This window comes from Phaethon aethereus, assembly GCF_964289735.1.
Source record: "Phaethon aethereus genome assembly, chromosome: 3".
In the NCBI taxonomy this organism is placed as follows: domain Eukaryota; kingdom Metazoa; phylum Chordata; class Aves; order Phaethontiformes; family Phaethontidae; genus Phaethon; species Phaethon aethereus.
Window position 1 is genome coordinate 37,973,102 of NC_138576.1, and position 18,995 is coordinate 37,992,096.

General features: G+C 36.3%; 1 protein-coding gene across 1 annotated transcript; it reads right to left on the reverse strand.

Annotated features, from left to right (window-relative positions):
- Positions 1-1,342: 1,342 nt before the first annotated feature.
- Positions 1,343-13,567, reverse strand: LCA5 (lebercilin LCA5; the record flags this gene model as incomplete). Its single annotated transcript, XM_081997345.1, has 7 exons — positions 1,343-2,148; positions 3,955-4,093; positions 5,989-6,134; positions 7,324-7,420; positions 8,697-8,834; positions 10,322-10,851; positions 13,369-13,567. The coding sequence occupies 7 exons, from the start codon at positions 13,565-13,567 to the stop codon at positions 1,343-1,345; spliced, it is 2,055 nt and encodes a 684-aa protein (XP_081853471.1).
- Between the last annotated feature and the right edge of the window lie 5,428 nt (positions 13,568-18,995).

Below are 18,995 nucleotides of genomic sequence, written 5' to 3' on the forward strand. Positions count from 1 at the left end.
TGTCAACCCTCTCTCCCCCCAGTATCAGTAACATTATAGAAAAAGTCAGAACTTTGTGTTAAATATGATCTACACACAAAAATTTTACTCAAGTCATTTAATAAAACCATTTTGTTAAAAAATGACTTAGTAATGATTTGAATTTTACATAGAAAATTCAGAAATTACAAAAAATGGCATTATATAATAAATATAACCTGAATGTATGAGAAGAGTTAGACAAATTTGGTAGTAAGGTCTACAGAAAACCTATGCAGAAGAGAGACCAGCTGTTCCTGAGTTAATTGTGTTTCTGTTGACATCTTCTGAGATAACATGATTGCAGTGTAGAATATTCTCTTTCTACCTGAGCTTTTGTGCTGGGTACCTCTCTTCTACCTGTTTCATGACACTGATGTTACACATGCCTTCTCCTGACACAGTTAAAAGGCTCTCCAAACGCCTGAGAAAGAAAAGAGCTGAGGCCTAGAAGAACACCTAAAAGCAGTGTACTGTGAGCAGCCTACAGGTATAAAAAAAACCCAAACCACCCAACACTTCCTATGCTGGCTAGCCAGAGATGCTCAGCAAGTAGCGGCCCTGAATGCCAGGGCCACCACCTTAGCCAACTCATTCTGTAATAAATAACAATGCTCCCTTGTGAGAAGTATCATTTTACTTAACATACCACTACACATTGGTAGGTCTCAAAAATGTAAACAGCGATGGCAAGAGAGAGAGGCTGAGAGCAAGCAAAGGGAAAAAGTGACAGGATGATGAGGGGGGGAAGAGAGCGAGCACACAAGAGAGCAAGAGCGAGAAGGAGCATGAAGGGTGTGTGAGAGAGCATAAGCAAAGGGCGCAAGCGAATGTGAGCCTCTGCAAGTCTTTCCATTCCTGTGGCATCCCGACCAGCTCTGCGCTACCGAGCCTCTGGGACCCCGACCCATAGCTGTGCAAGTCAGATGGCACCACATGGCACCAGTGACAGTCGGTCTGGAGCCCAAGTCGGGGCAAGAGTGTCTTCCTCCGATTGACGGAAGCGGCCAGCCAGCACCTAGCTCACCTATCAAAGTCTCTCAGGACACCTTCCCTATCTTTCTGCCAGAAGAGTCACTGCCACAGCTCCAAGGGCTGTATTTGGATATTACACCTTAGAAGAAAATTCCTGCATATAGGTTAGGAATTGTTGATAGAACTTTTGTTCTATCCAAGTGCATCTTTCCTCTCTACATATACTCATTTACGTAAATTATTCCTTCATAAGGCTTTACAATATATCTGACGTTTCAAATCTGTATCTAATAAATATTACATGAAAATATTTTTTCAGTATTTACATATGAAACATATAAAATTACGATCATTGTAAAGTTACTTCTTCGATTTCATCTTGTAAAGAACCAAGGGTCTTAACTCCTGGCTTGCTTGTAGTATGTTGCAAACGGTGCCTGTTTAGGTTTCTTCCTTTACTGAAAAGCTCATTGTCGTCTTTTACTTTGACTTTACTGCTTTTATCAACAAGAAGAGTATTACTAGAGTCCCAGTCGAGGTCAAAAGGTGTTGCATTGTTATTTTTAGAAAGAAGGATGGTACTGGCACGGCTTCCAAAGAGTTGTTCCATTAAATTGGACTTCTTTTCTTTCTTACTATTGAAATCTGCATTTTCCTTAACATTTTCTTCTAAGTTGACACTTTTCTGGGTAAGCCAACTCGGTCTCCCTGATCCTTTCCCAAAGGAAGGTACATAACTACCAAACGTTAACTCACTACTTAAATCTACGGTCCTTAGATTTCGTTGCTTCTGCCCTTTTGCTCTTGTGGCATCATCCTGGCTGTCATCTACAGGAAATCCATTAGTAACTTTCCCAGGAATCTCAGAGAATTGATTAGTTTTTTCTTTTTTCTCCAGGGAATCAGATTTTCTTGCTGTATTTAGGAGTGGTGGCTGGGAAGCAGGTTTCATGTTTGTTACATTTTGAGTCTCTCTATCAATTTCTCGCATTTTAGCAAGCAGGAAGTCTCTTTTTTGCCGCTCTTCCAGCATTTCAGTGCTTTCTCTCTCTACTTCAGGTTTGTGGATTTCTGTCTCCATTTTTGTTTTCTCATCTTTATCCAGTAAAAAGCTGCTTTCTTTTTTCATTTTGTCATATTCTTCCCTTTCCCACTCTGCAGGAAACGTTTAGACATTATTTAAAATGTTTTAGCTTTAAAATGCCTTTAGAAGACTATTTAAAAAATAACACAAGCAAAAGTCATTGAGTTTTTAATATGCTCTTCTATGCATAAAGTAGTTTTCCTACTGCAAAAATAAATTCTTAAAAAATTAAACTAAATTCACACCAGGTTCGCTGCTAAGATATAAAAGTTTACTGTCATCTTCCAAAGGGATTAGGACATTATCCACATTTTAGAATTTTCAGAGGAATTTAATTTCTGCCAACTGGCTTCCTGTTTCCTGGGTTTGAATGAAAATGAATACAACACCCCCAATGTTAATAGTTCTAACTTGCACAGCACTTTATTTTTCTTTGTCAGCACCACTGACATTAGGATGGTTCTGGGATATATGTTTGGCATTTTTTTTCCATAAAAGGAACTACTCCTGTAAAGCTATCAGGCCATAAAGTCATAGGAGTCATTACAGGTCTCAAGTAGTGAATGATTTAAAGTATACTGCATCTGCTGCACACAGAAAACACCTTTACACGAGTGTTTTGCACATCACCATGTGAATTCAATGACAGTGTCTGTGGAAATACCAGTATCAGTTTGCACAGCTATAAAGGGACACCAAAGGTGCAAAACAGTAATAAACTTCTAGATAAGACCTGCAAATACTGTACAAATAAATGTGTACATAAAAAGGAAACTTCTCAAATATTTCTCTCTTCAAAATATTTTTCTATCAAGACAACAGATGTGTGTTTGACCAGAAGCTGAATACGACTACTTGGCCCCTTCAAGATACTGGCATTCCCCTTTGAATACTTTATACAAATTTCTGACTGATGTTTACACAAAGTTCTACGTTATCTATTGTACTTTGGATCAAGCTTACAGAAATAGCTGCAACAGTTCAGTTAATATACTTACCATATATATTTTTTCAATAGCATATCATTATACCAAGTTGAGCAAGGTGGGCAAAGTATCAGTTTATACTGTAAGATGGGTAAGGTGGTCAAATCATCTTAAGAGACACAACAGAACAGATTTTTGGCTTACGTAAGTTGTGCACTGGTGCTAACGGAGATAGAAGATTTTTCACAGAATTTATCTCTGAAAGCGTCTACAGATTTTTCAAAATTCTTCCCTGTCATCTAGACTAAGTGTTGCTGTTCATTAACGATAATCACTGAAAGATTATTTAACATGACAGGATGGAGTCCATCTAAAATATTGTAGATTAAAAGACTTATGAATGTAAATCATTAAGAAGTTATGAAAACCAAATTAATAAAAAGCAACATTAAAATATGATGATAGAAACTGACATTTCTCAAATAGCCACACCAAATCATAACCACAAGCAAAAAGAGAAACCACAATTTCAAATGATACAAGTGAAGTAGATATGTACTGAAAAAACAGGCCATATTAAGGAAAGCAGATTTGTTCTACAACAGTAAAAATCTACTGCCTATCTCAGTAACATCTGGCAAGTCAGAGATAACATCAGCATTTACCTGCTATGTCATCCTTGTTTTGTAAAGAAAAATCTCTCAAGGCTTCAATACTTTTTCGTGGACAGCATTTTTTGCTGCTGCATACTTAATCACAGCAGAGTACAGGGCACAGATTATTCTATATCCCATATTTCTTTCTGATTCTCTTTGCATAATATAACTGAAAATAATTTTCCACTGTAGTGATCTCTGAAAATCATTTTGCTCTTCTCACAAGAAACTAGCAGCCTCACTCAATTAGTATTCTACGGTGTATTTTCCATCCTTCAGCTGCCTGTCTCCTTACCATCATGAGGTTTTTGAACCCTCTCCTCTAAAGCCTCTGTTTCCTGAAAACGTTTCAGTTTCTCTTCCCCTTCCCTGTCTTGGTCTTGTCTTAGGAGGTCTGCTTGCTCTTTCCATCCTTTGTCTTGAGTTTCTTTTTCCTGAAATAAATTAATACAAAACTGAATGCTGATGGGGGAAAATAATCAATAAAAACAAAATCATATGAACTTCTATGTCATTCTGAAACCACATTCTTACTGCTACACATGAAAACGAGCAAGGTATCTAAACCAAACCAGCTTTGGAAACCCAGGGGTTTGGCCCTACAATCTTATCACCTCTAGCATAGTTTTATGCACCTAAAACAAAATTAATAGACAATCAACTCTATTCTGTATTACACATTTCAGGGAAGTTGCAGCTCCAATGTCATAAAGCAAAATTATCACTGTGTGACAGTAGTTCTCTTTAGAAGTCAGAAGTTGTCTTTTTCAAGGACTTTAATAGAAGGCCAGACCCCACTACCTTATTCTTTTAACAAGCAAGCAATTAGTTACCCTCTATTTCCACAATCTGATCTTTTTACTGAAGTGAGGGCATTGTAGATTCACAGTCTCACAGTGGTAAAGTTATGGAGTATTAAGTAACAAACAGTGAAAGAGAAAGGTTTCATCTTGGCTGAAAAATTCAGCTAGTGAGTGTATTCAGTATACATTTAAAGGAAAGAACCTGCAGAAGAGATATTAATGTCAGCAGTAAAAATCACTAACACAGAAAAGTAGTGGCAATGAAGTGAAGAGAAAGCCAGCGTAACCCAACGTGTGGATGCTAACTTTGTAGCTTGTGCTTATTTTAGAGCAAAATAAGCTTCCAGATAAAAATACACTTCCAAGAGAAGTAAGAGAAAGTTACTACTTAATGAAAAAACAAAATATGACTGCTAGCCAAAACAACTTCAAGTATTTTCCCTTCATGTACAAGACTATCATTATTATATAAAAAAAAAAAAACCCCACAACAAAAACCTTCATGAAGAGATGGTGGCCAAGTATTTAAAATGCTTGACTTCGAAAAGTGATGAAAGCACAGGCTCGCCAAATTTAATTGCCGTTACTTAGAGCAATAGCCATACACAAACTAGAGAGGTTTGTAAGATGACATACAGTTGTACTCCATAAGCTGCACCTGTACCAACTGTGTGGTTCTGTAACTCACACACCAAAGTATATGCTGGAATAATGCATCCATTAAACTATATCCATAGTTACAGAAAGCATTTTGGAAGACAGAACATGTGAATGAAAACAGCCATGAAAAAGCTTCAGTCCTACCAGGAAGCCAGTCAAGACCATCATCAGAGCATTGTTTTTGACAAATAGTCCTAGCCTTATGTAATCAGAATTTGTACAATTTGTACCAGACTGTGTCATTCTGATTTGGAATACCTTACGAATCTCTTTAATTTTAGCCTGAGGTCACAGAAGTATTAGCAATATTTCTAATGGTACTATTTTATAATAAAAAGGGAAATGGAAAAAACAAAAAAAAATCCAACCATATTCACAAAGCTGGAAAAACGACAGAAGAAATACCAGCACTATGACAATAAAAGGAAGTGTTAGATTTATGCATTGTGAAATAAAACTGGAAAGTAAAAGAAACCATAATTAAGACCAAAGCAAAAAGAGAGACAAGGCAACTGGCACTGTTACAACAGATTGCTCAAATAAGCATTAGAAATGAAGAAAAGGGGAGAAAACCAAAATGAAGTCTCAAAAACTTTAAAGAAATGACAGTGGCAGAAAATGAAACAAACAGAGTTAATGGCTATCAGTAAGACATAGAACATGATGAACTAAGTGCCACAAAAATGGAGTAGGGTATTTCAGGAAAAGCAGAGTTTCTCTTAAAGATCAGAATGTTTTCTAAATTATATTTTCTATATATTTATATTTGTATATTTACGCATTTTCTAAAATATAAGTTCTGCATTAAACGTTCAGTCTGATAGATGAGTTATGTGGAACAAGTCTCAAATTTTTATGGAACTCACTATTTTAGGAAGAATCCCTTCTTTCTTGTTTACTGTGTCACCACAGACAAGTTCTGATTCTGGAAGAAATTCTACTGGTGAGAAGTATCCACTGGTCTGTACACCTTTTGTGAGCTGTGCTCCTTTTTTAATATTTTGGATGTTGGCTGTAGAAAATACAAACTAATCAAATAATGTTTTTGCTTGAAAATATTCCACTATATACCTATCTCTCATTTTTAATGATTTGCAGCAAACATAAAAGACTGTATCAGAGCCAATGGAAGCAGAGAATATTGACAAATTTCACATAGTGGTTTTCAGCATCTGTAAAAGCTAATGAAAAAAATTGCATGCAAAACTTCTACTGAAAAAAATAATTAAAACTCCCACCTTAAAGCTACTTATAAAGTCATTACAGTATACTGAATATTTGTTAAAAAATCCCCACAAACTACCTTGCTCATCTTACTGCTTGTCACAGAAGCTACATGTAGAGAAGCAAACTCTAAGAAATTAAAATTCACCGCTTTGCCCCTTTGAAACACATACGCTTATCTCTATGGAATGACATTTAAAAAAACCTGAACCTAAAACGTAATAATAGTAGAGTATCTATAATAAAAGGAGCAGCAGACAAACTGTTTGAAATGCTGGCATTAAATATTTAAAACAATCCCATAAATTCCTGCTTCTTCTGACAAGTAGATTCTACTGATCCAGTGAAAATAGTCTAAGTACACACACAGACACACATACATACACACATATATATGTGGTTAGCATAAGGCTTGAGGCTGCCTTGTCACACCAGAAGAAATTACTGCACCGATATTTTCAGAAGATTATGTTCTGGGACATACGTACTCTTTGAGGAGAAGGAAAAAAAAAAAAAAAAAAAAAAAGAAAAAAAAAGAGTGCAACTCATCTCCCAGACAGTCAATTTGAATTAGTAAAAAATAAGTAAAAAACATCACCAAAATATTCATAGCAGTGAAGTTACGTATTTTAAAATCCTCTGTAATTTATTGCCATGTAGACATTATCTATGATCTATTAGAGAATTTACTAAACAATCTTCCCCTCCTCCTTCACCCAGGAAAATCTGGTACAAAAGGAGTTAAGAATGCTGTTTGATGAAGTTCTGGGTTTTTGTTCTGCTACAGTTACAGAATGCTCAAACAACGTGTCCTTCTTTGTAACCAGTGCTGTGTTGAAAGCAGTGCACAAAAGTAAACATTCTTGAACAAGAAGTGGTAGGGCCAAACACTGAATGGCATGAATGATATAACCTAGCACAATAATTTTAAAGTGTCGCTATTATTTTCTCTGCCTTTATTGCTTTATGTAGGTTACCTCTTTTTCTTTGTGTAATATCCATGTCTTTTCTTGGTGATAGCTTCAACATACGATTTGCATATATATTTTTTGCTTCAAGTTCTCTTTCTTTTTCCTATGAATGAAAGAGGTAGCTGTAACAATGAGCTACTAATGTTTCATTTACTAGCCATTAGCAGAGCTGTAAATTAAATTAAAAAAATTAAAAATACATGTTGTAAATAGAAACAGAGTAAAGTCATCGATAGTTACGTCCAATGCTTTAAGGAGAACAATCACATTGTTAACTTTGCTTATTCTGTAAGAAAGCAAGTAGAACTTTCCCCGCCCCCAAAATCATTAGCAAAATATTTCGGGAGGGAGAGGGAAAGCATCTCTGCAGTGAAAATGAAACTAAATGCCAGTGCTTTCATGAACTTGAATAAGACTTGCAATATATAGATTGCACAACTGAATTTTCAGTATTGTAAAGAGTTAAACATTTCAATGCTAGCAGTGTCATGTGTCACAGGGCATGTCAGTACCACAGAGCAGAGGCCCACTGCATCACAGAGGTAGAGGCATATTCTTCTTTCATGACATTTGCTAAATAGAATACAGGAATGAACAGTGAGTTATCAGAAATCATCTGATAATGAAAATATTTTCAAAATATTAAACTCTTCACTAACAAATCAGGCTTAAAACACTTACTCTAAACAAATATGGTTTTGAGTTACTAACGCTACTGCTACTTGCTTGATAGCTAGTAAGGTGGTAAACTGGTGCATCTCCATTATATAAGCATGTTTGAAACTTGGCGTTTCAAGGAAATTCTGCTAGAAACTAAGTACTTTAGCTCAAGTCTTTTTTTTTTTTCCTTGAAGATAAGCTGACTAGGTAGAATATAACAATATTTTCAGTCCTTAAATTTAGAATTTGGACCATGATGGGGTGGAGGGTGCAAATAAACTTTGCACAAATTTAGTAACACACGTGGCTATCACAAATACATTAAATTAATCTTCACACAAACTACTGTAATGCAAGTACATTATTAACATAAAGTACTGTATATACCTGCAGATTTAATTTTAAATTCAAGCCTTCAAAACCTAATTTTCCAGGAGATCTTGTATTTTAATCGTAATACTTGGCTATGTACTTGATCTTGCCTTTCTCAACTAGTGCTAACAATAATGATTAACATAGAGACATTCCTGTTATAAACGCTCTAAGGTCAGAGAACAGAACACTTCAATTTAAAGCAGGAAAAGAACTCACATGTGGTATATAATTAAGTACACATCAGAGAGTACAGTCACTGGTAAACTATTCAAACTTGATTACAGATACTCCCAAAGATAAAATGCCAGAACATGGTCAGCAACTTGTATCGCTTCACGTTTTACCTTCAGTTTCTGATTTAGTCGATGAAGCTCTTCTTGGAGAACTCTGTTTTCTTCTTGAGCCTCATACATCTTTTTTTTCTTTGAATGTAACTCTCGTTGAAAACTGCTGCCACTTAATTCAAGGTTTTTTTCCAGATCCTTCAATTAAAACAAAATAATATTTTTTTAGTAACTGAAGTACTTTTTTCATAGTCAAATTACTTGAATAAGATTACAGTAAACCAGCATCTTGGATTCAGATATTGGCTCCGTGATTGCTGTAACACTGAATACATTTAAACCATTTAAACCAAAAATCCTAACTTTGTGAGAGGGCAGACAGAGCACCTGCAGATGCTGCGGCTCATCCTTCTGCAGTATTGAGAGGTGATTTGAGGACATAACAGGAACACACACTACTTTCTGCAAGGCTCTTATCACAGTGGACCTCCAGACCTCTACGATAAATCTCAAACTGATGGTTAAGAAAGAGAATACATCCCTGAAAGTGCAGGATTAGAAGGAAGAAGACAAGAAATAATTTTTAACCTTTCTACTAGAAACAAATTTGTGAATGTGTTTTCATTTACATAACCTCGTCTTGCAATAGCTGTTTTAAATGAACCTGTGACGATGACAGAAGGAAAAAAAGTAGAAGAAAACCCTTTACTTTTTAGAGCATGATTCACTTTAACATTATCCAGTACTACAAATGCTGAAATACCTGATCATAAAACTACAGATGCCAGATGGTGACACAACAGGGTGTACAGAGGTGATTTGGGTAACTCAGCAGTTTGCATCTTGGTATTTTGGGATTTATTTTATGAAAGCTTAGTTTCCAGCTTAATCGTTTGGATGTCCACATCTATTATCTCTGTAATGTAATTCAGCTTTAATTACCAATATAAACACTGAACTTTAATGCCGTTTTAATGACCAACATAATTTCAACTAAAAATAGTATTGCATACAACTACCAACAGTTTAATAGTGTTCACTCAATTATTTTTAAATGAGTTTTTAGACATGCTTACAGTGTAAACATGTAAACAGTTTTGCTGAACCAAATTAAAATATATTGCACAAAATTCTTAAAATGGATACTTGTAAAATGTTTTAAAGCTCATTTTGGTATTAAAAATAATTGCTGTAATTTTGTTCAGCTCAGCTCTCAGATGTGCAGAATAGTGGACAATCAAACACTGCATGAATGCAGCTCACAAAATTGAAAAAGAATTACTATATACATGTTTTTTAGAATTTTAGCATACAGTTCCTTAAATACCCAGAAATTTTTTAACAAATGTTTCCCCTCCAAGAGGATAAATTAGTTTTCATAAAGTTGTATTATAGCTGCATGCATTTCTGAAATATTATTACTAGTTATAAAAATACTAAAAGCACAAGCCCACAGTATATATTCTGACAAAATATACTTAATCTGTAAACAGAAATTTGAATGCACAACTACCAAGTATGTAACTATATAATCACCTTGGAAATAACTTACTTGACACTACTTCTATGTAAAAAAAAAATTAAAATCTATTTGCTCCACAGCTGTGAAAAAATACAATTCATGAAGCTCACTATGGTAAGAAATATCTGTACCAGAATTTCTTACAAAAAGGAAGTCATCTCACCTTAATTCTTTTTTCACTCTCCTCTAGTCTGCTCTCGGCATAGGCTAGTTTCTTTGCCAGGTCATCTCTTTCGGCAAGGTGCTTATCTGCAGACAGCTTTTTCAGTTTCTGCAAGAGAGTTTTTGTTCTGTACAGTTCACCTTCCGAATCTTTCAGCTGTCTCTCAGTTACACGTTCTCTCTCTTGAGATTTTCGTAGGCGCTCCCTTAATATTCTAATCTCATTGTTGTGCCGAGCAAGGAGCTGAGAGATTTCGTTTTCTGTATCTTCAAACTTATTCAAGGCTTTCTCCTGCCTGTGCTGAAGCCTCTTCAGTGCCCTGTTTTCCTTCTGCAGCTCATCTAGTTTGATGTGGAGTTCAGTTAGTTCATTTCGGAGCTCATTGATTTTCAGCAGCCTAGCAGAAAGAACTCTTTTTGTAACAAGATCTATATCTTTTGCAGGAGAATCCCTAGTGAGGCTCTGAGAACGGAAACCCCACCGTGTCCCTCTTTTGCTTGGTGCATATTTGGAACCCAATTTCTTTGTGGCTAGGACAAGAAAAATAAAAAGCATGTTTACTATAAGACAATGCAATTTGTCTATTCAAACATCCTTCTTGGAATAAAGCTCTGCCTGAAACAATTTTACAATGCTTAGCAGAGATTGCAGCTTTCAAGCCAGACAATAAAAGGCATATATATGAGAGACTTATGCTCCTTTTGATAGGCAAAAAAAATATGGAGATTTATGTCTGTGATCTACTGTAAGAGGTAATATTTGCAGCCATCAATATAGGACTGTTGCAAAGTAATCATCTGCAAATTGTATCAGAAAAATCATATTTTGTTAATATTTGATGATGTTTATTAAAATGTTTTAGAAATACTGTACTCTTACGCATCCAATATTATCAAATGCTTTTAAAATGGCAACAATTAGCTGAGAGCTAGCTAGTTATGTATAATGCAAGATGTAATTCTCTGAGACAAATGCAGTAGTATTTTTAAATCCAGCTGCCATGCTTGCAGACAAAACAGCAGATTTCAAAGGCTCAATGCAAAAAGCCTCCAAAGCAAAATTATAAATCCCATGAAAATTCAGTTCTCCCCTGAATAATTTATTCCTGTATCACAAGTTATTTTCCACACAGTATCCTTATTTGATTACTAGTATGCATCACTTGCATTCCTATTTTATATTATTATTTTATTATCAACCCCATAGATAAAAGCTAAACATTTTGTTTCTATCTCATTTGCCTCTCAAGCCACACTCAAAGAATGAAACATATAATCCATGAAAAGTATCTCTTAAAAACAACTGACTACATAGAGAGTGTGTAATTCATTAAGGTACATCAGTGTTCAGAAGAAACATACTGAGCAGCAGCTTATAATTCAGGCTTGAAAGCTGGGATACAGCAATACTGCAGTTACCAACACACAGGCAGTGAGTGTGTGTGACAGCAAATTATTCCTCCCCTTTGGTGCTCACCATGTTTCTATTCTATAGAAAATATTTTACAGCAAAAATAACAGTTTTAAAATATCTTCTTATAATTTCCTCTAAACATTTTGCACCAATACTCATTCATGTTCTGCTTGATGCTTGGTTTTTTCCACAGCTTGGGCAAACAAAAGAAGGTGTTTTTTTTTTCCTTGACAAAGAACACTTATGTCACATTCAGGTGTGAAAAGATTATCTACTACATGCACTGCAGGAATGATGCCACTCCTATCACTAACTGTAACTATATCTATCACTGTAACTAAGGGAATTCCTATTAATCCTACACTTCTATCCCCTTCAAGAACTTCTCCACATTTAGAGCAGAACAGAAAATTTCAATACCAAGTTTGCACTTTTGACCATACAGTTAAATTGGGGAATAGTGTCTTTCAAGAACAACATGACATTCACAGTATCTTCATGTAATAATTATGTTCAATTCTGGCTATGTAATCGAAGAACTAGTCATTCATTTGCCCCCTCCAATTTAACATATAGCGCAATGGAACTGCAGTTTTTGTTTCCCAGACAGCTACACCATGACTGCTATGGAGAAGATGCCACTTCTGAACATAGAGAAGCTTGGCAAAACGCCAGTTGCACCAGGACACAACACTGTCAAAGACCTTAAGAGATACGCTCCCTGGGCAAATTCAAGATTTAGGGTCAGACCTTCTGGCACACTCTAGATCATAATGTTGACCAAATGATTGATAAAGCATCAAGCACTTAGGAATGAAATAAAGCATTTGCTTACGAAAGGCAGAATATGCTCTGACTTCACCAGAAAATGTGTGCAATTTTTTAGAACAAGCTGTCAGAAAGGCTTTGCATCTCTACTTAAACCTCTATAACTTTTCTCTCCCTTTTTGTAGGGATATTCACTTCCCCGCAGTATCAATCAAGAAAGCAGCTTATACAGGTGAGGTGTGTGTGAGGGAGCTCAAAGTGGATCTATTTAATCTCAAATTGAAGATATCTTACCCTCGTGGCAAGACCAGGAAAAACTTTCTTTTGAATTTCCACGTGAACCTAACTTTCACCAAACATATTTTCTTTCTCTTGCCGCATTGGTGGTCTTTTGTTTGTTTGTTTGTTTGTTGAAAGTACACAGTATTACACTGTAAAGCTTAATCAACTAGACTTCCACAGGAGAGATAACTTCAGGATATTTTGTCAGAGAAATTTTAACAATAGTCTCTCTTATACAGACTGCATAGTAAGGACTTGCCTTGGGTTCTTGGCCTCAAGTTTTTTGTCAAAGACAAGAAGAGAGCATCAGCATGATTCAACAAAAGGCTAGTAGAAGAGCCATGTTCACTTGTTAAGAAAAATATGAGTAATTCTGAATATCACCAAAAATTCTGCTCATGCAGGAGCAGGTTAATTTCGGTTTTCAAAGGAACAGTTACAGTCTACCTGCCATCTGTAGCATAATTCACATGAACCTTATTTGTAGATTCTCATAATGGTAGTTTCACATTTTTATTTCGGCTTTCAAAGATAATTAACTCTTTGGAGCAGTTACAAAGCAGCAATTTTTGCTATCTACCTACCTTGGTAGTGCACAAGGCTGTTTGAAGTTTGTGTTTTGTGACGTCTTTTTTCTTGGCTTGTAGATGGATAGCTTAGTGTTGGCGACTGGTCAGATGAATGAGATGCATTACCTTCATCTGAATAATAGGAGTCACTATTTTTATCCTCATCTGATTTCCTGTTGTGTTCAGAATCCGGGCTCCTTACTCTCTCTCCCATTTTTCACATTTAACGGCTTTCCAGATTTTTCTCAAAGACTGTTCATTTTGACGCAAAGGATCTTTCAGTTGTCACAATGGCGACAGTTGGATTATTTCCTTGGGTTTATCGCTTCATCTCCAAAGCATGAGATCTTGTCAGTTCAGTTCAGCAAGCAGTAGTTATCATTCAGAATGCATTTTTCTGTAACCATTTAGAGAGAGAGAAAAAAGTGAGAATGGTTTTGCTGTTTAGTTAAAAAAGAAAGAGAAAAAACCCCTGTAAAATTATTCAGGATTCCTATAACCTTATGCCATGTGCTGTGCTACATTAGCCTTATTGTTTATATTAAATGTGACAGACATCACTCTAGGAATACTACTAGTATTAGACTCAGTAGTTTGAGGCACTTCATCCCGAAAAGAGAAATCAGAAAATTAACACAGCTAAATCTTGAATAAGAAGTTACTCCCAGATTAGAGAAAGGGGAAAGGAAGCATTTTGAAAACAAAACAGAGGACAAGTGAAAGTTTGCTGCTCTTCAGGAAAGTAATTCAAACATATTCTAAAATTTTTTAACCAAATGAATTAACAACTTATTCACGCAGCTAGAAATGAGGTATTTGTAAAATTTGACTAAATCTTCCCTATCTCAATGTCTGACACTCCAATGATGTTAAATAATGGGCTTGAAAATCAGTTGTCCCATTTGTCTGGAGGACATTCTGTCCCTAACCGCTAATGAGGCTGTACCTATGTATCGCAGTCTTTGCCCTAGGAAGTACTCTTGTACCCTGCAACATCTAGTGTTTCATGCCTTCAAGAACTGGCAGGAGCATACACATTTGTGTCATGTGCTTTATAGGAAAACACAAATATAGCCTTTTGGGCTTTTTATATCTGATAAGGAAGACCACACTGCTGGTATATGGTACACATTACATCTGCAGCAGGTATAAAACGAGAAGGGTTGCTCCTGCAGCCTGCCTTTTGATGTAAATCAAAAAATCCCCTAACCTCAAGGTAAAAATCACGTTATTTTGCATTTTTGGAGACCATTCCAGAGAATATAATGCAGCAAATATATACAAAGAGAGACACCTTCTCAGTCAAAAGAATTTTCTCATCAGTTCAGAAAGTATTTTACAGACTATGCTCAGCCTTCCATGTCTTTTGTCTTTCTCACCGTTCTTTGCAGCTCTCAAGCTTGTTTCACCATCTATCTCCCTTCAATCCAACTTCAAGACATCAAGCCTCTAATGGGTGAATAAATAGGACTTGCATCAGAGCCCATCAGTTCTGCCTGTTGAATGACATAAGCTACTAGGCCATTTCTAAATGGTAAAGCAAACCACACAAAAAAAAAATTGAGCAGCTTTCAATCAAAACTGCTCTACACTGCAGGGCATACAATATACCTGTAAATGAGCTGTAAATTTTTCACTACCTTATTTCCCAATAAAATGAGCTTAGCATGCTTCTCGGCCTTGTATTCCACTGTCTATACATGCAGAATTGCATAGCCAAGCAGAACAGAAATGCCAGCTGCCAAGAAAATTTTCATTACAAATTCAAGCTTTCTGGCCCAGCTCACTGTTAGCACAACTCTGTCTCCAGTCACTGGAACCCATTTGCCCTCATAATCTATACAGAAGAACTTAGAGGAATAAATATCCCAACAGATTTCTAAACTGGGAAGCTGCTAGGAAATTAATACTGAATTATTTGGAAGAGAGTGTTTTTCTTTACTTTGGGAGTAACTTTCCAAACTAATGTTTTTTAAGCACCTAAATATTTTCAAACTGGTCCAAATAAATTACATGCCTAAAACTTACGTCAGAGAGGATTCTGATGAAAAAGAAAACTGCATTGCAAAGCCCCGAAAGAAGACAATCTATTCTTGACATCACTTGTACTAGAGATTGCTAAACACATGCTGGAAGGTATCAGTTACTGCAAACATTCAAATGATCAGTATTGACTGTTCTTTTCTCCTTCTGAAACAGCGCAGTTACTAAAGATATTTCAAAAGTATACACCTAACAATAACTCCATTACCTTGTTTGCCTTTAAGTGTAATAAAGACCCTCAGACATGCTCATGAGCGCAACACTAAGCTCATGTAAGAATATTAGAACGTATCAGGGTGCATCCCTACTCCCAAACAGCTCCACTCCTAAGTCCTGGGCTCACAAACATCTGTGCAGAATGTATATTATTTTGCTCCTTGAAGAGCAAACCAAACCCAAACTGAAATATACGCAGAGTTTGGGGACAATCTATTCTTCTAGAGGGTGCAAAGGCAAGACTGCATCAGTTCTGTCTCCACAGGACAGAATGCAAGAAATATAAAATAAATATAAAATATTTGTATTAAAATACTAAAGTAAAATAAAATGTAAAAATAGTACTCAGAAGGGTTGTAATACAGACCTCCTATTATTACAGTCATCCTGACTGAAAAAAAAACCACATTAGAAACAGTAGTTGCCTCTGTAACCCACACAAAGTGTGGTGTTGTCATTGAAGCCACAGGCTTCAGTTCCAGCTAACACCATGGGCCACAAAACTTGTCAGACTTTCTCTGACCTCATCTTGGGTGCCTGGAGCTTATTTAGCTGCAACAAAATTAGTTAACAACCAGGGAACTTACCTAATCTGGTTTAGCTTTTTGCTTAGCTTTGTACAATTGCCTAGCATCTACTGTTACATTTATGTTCACAACAGATAGCAATAACAAGTAGTTATCCTGTGCTGAGCAATCAACAACAATTCTTGCAAAAGTGCAGCATAGAGGAGTACAGGTATGGGGTGCAAGGCAAGGCCCTGAAAGCACAAATCCAGGGCAATACTGAGGCCCCCAAGTTATCACAGCTCACCTGTGCTCAATTACTGGTCATCAGTGGGATGCAGTCTTGGGAGCTGGGTAAAACCGGTTTTATAGGCAACATATAAGAACAAAGAACAAGTACTCAACATATGTAAAACACACCACGTGGTAAATTCAGATGTAATTTGGAACCGTGAATCAATGGAGAGAGGAAAGCAGAAGAGAAGAGGTGCACAGTGTGTTAAAAAGCATATAAAAATGATCCCAAATGGACCTAAGGCAAGGAGGAAGAAACCATCACCATCCTCCTCCTGCCAGGGGAAAATGTGGGATGCTGATGACCTGCTGTAAGGACTTCCTCCTCCCAGTAGAGTCCCATAGGGAAAGTGGATAGGTGAAGATAACACCAGAGAAAAGGTTTGGTACTAGAGTTCGTGCCTATATCACTGTAACCGTATACAGCTTGAACTGTGTTATTATCTAGACTAATATGACATCTTTGATTAGGCTGTTAAGATTTTAATTAGACTAACAATCAATGGTTAGCTCTGCATATAAGATGTGTTCCCTGTTTTGCTCATAACAACGTGCTGAACAAAACAAACTGGTGGGAATTCAAGCAACCTAGTCTGTTACTTGGATGCAAGACTGTCCCAAGGCCACACATGGCACCCAGAGGAGTCCTGGGCTCCTGGAGCAGGCACATCAGTGTTAAAGACACCACCACATCCAGAGTGTTAACCTAGCCCTGTGTGGAGGCACGGGTTACTTTATGGGGCAAATATCTTCAACAGTGTAGATATTATATCTACATATATACATAGATACATAGAATTGTATGTATATAGATATACATATGTATATATGTATGCATATATAAATGTGCATAGATACACCCGAATTTTCTCTGCCTTCAGGACACAGGACAGAAAGCAAACATCATGCATAGACTTTTTCTTGAGAGGAAAACAAACATGAATGGAAAGAAATGGGACTGCATTTACGGAAAACATAAATGCCTACAGTTCAATCATCAAGATGTCTAATAATATATATAAAATAAGAATATTCACTTTCACTTACTGACTTAAAGCTGATCAGTTATTTTATAGCCCCACAAGTGTTCACTGAAGAGGCAATAATCTTTTTGAGGAATGCTTTTCATAACTCACTGCATTTAAAACAGACAAATTGTAAGAACTGGAGGATTACAATTATCCATCACTTCTGTACTGGATATTCCCCACTTTTGAGAATATTTTGCTAAGTATCATTTTGACATATAGCAACATAAATGAACAGTAATTTTTGATGCATTCCAGAAGTACTTTGAAAAGCACTGGCCTGAAAACAAATTGGAAAAGGTGAACCAATAAAAGCTACCTTGAGGGATCACCAAAACCATTTTCTGACTCTTTAAACAGTTTTCAGTTTTCTGAATTGGTAGTATTATCACATTTTCCATAAAAAACAAGAAACCTTAATCTGTCAAGTCTTACCAAATTCAGTTTTCCACCAGTTTATAATGTAATTTGATTAACATAAAGAATGCACACTTTATCTTGAAAACGAATGAATCACTAGGTTATTTGAGTTTTACTTCAGTTAGACTAAGGACCTTCTAATTAAGGAACACTTTGTCTCTTTGACTTTTCAGCTGTTAACTACTAGTTTGAGTTGATTACAAATTTAAGTTCAACTTGTGTAAGATCCACAAAGACATCTATTTTCCCCTGGTACATTTAATAAGTTTGTGAGGAGTGAAACATTATGGGTTAGCAGTGGGTCTACCAGGCTCCATCACCACCACCAAAACCCAAACCCTTCCCTGCAAAAGCTCCACGCATGCTTTCAGAAGCCTAATGCATCAAGATTAGATCAGTACAGAATGGCTGAAGTAAATCTGGGGCTTGTAGAAACTTTAAAAACAGTTTTGTTTCCAGAATTTCATACTCCTTCACTTCAGCAACTTCTATCTATTGCTATTATTTTGTATTGAAAACATGCTCATTATTACAAAAAACAGTCAAGCTCCAGGTCACTGCAAAGGACATGACAGACAAAACAGAGAACACAACTGCAATGGTGACAGAATACCGTCTCCCTGTCACTTCTAAGTAAATGACAGAAACTGAACTACTGTATTACAGGTATTAAGCAATAGGAAGGAAAGTTGCTCCGTAATTCTTCTCTCACAGTATACCCATAGCTAGTTCTGTAACACAAGACCCATGAAACTTTTTAAGTCTTTTTCAATCTTAATACCTTTCAAAGACCAGAAGCAGCTAGGTGTTTTTACTGGTCACCACAAGGCACTTCCCAATTACAAATGCTGACCTCTAACAGCCCACTCAGTTTTTCCACCTACTCTGAGAGAGGGACAGCGCAAGAAAGAGCCAGCTTCAGACAAGTACAAAAGCATCAATCCAAATTATTAAAGTGCTGAATTTAGAGCACAGAATAACTTCAAAAGAAATTTGTCTCCCTCCTCTTCCTCCACCCATCTTTTTCACATCTAAATACTGTAGTTTCTCCAGAAAAGAGAGGAGCAAAATAATTAACTTGTATCACATCAAAACATATTCACTGATGAGGCTTTAGAGAGGAGCACATCTTTTA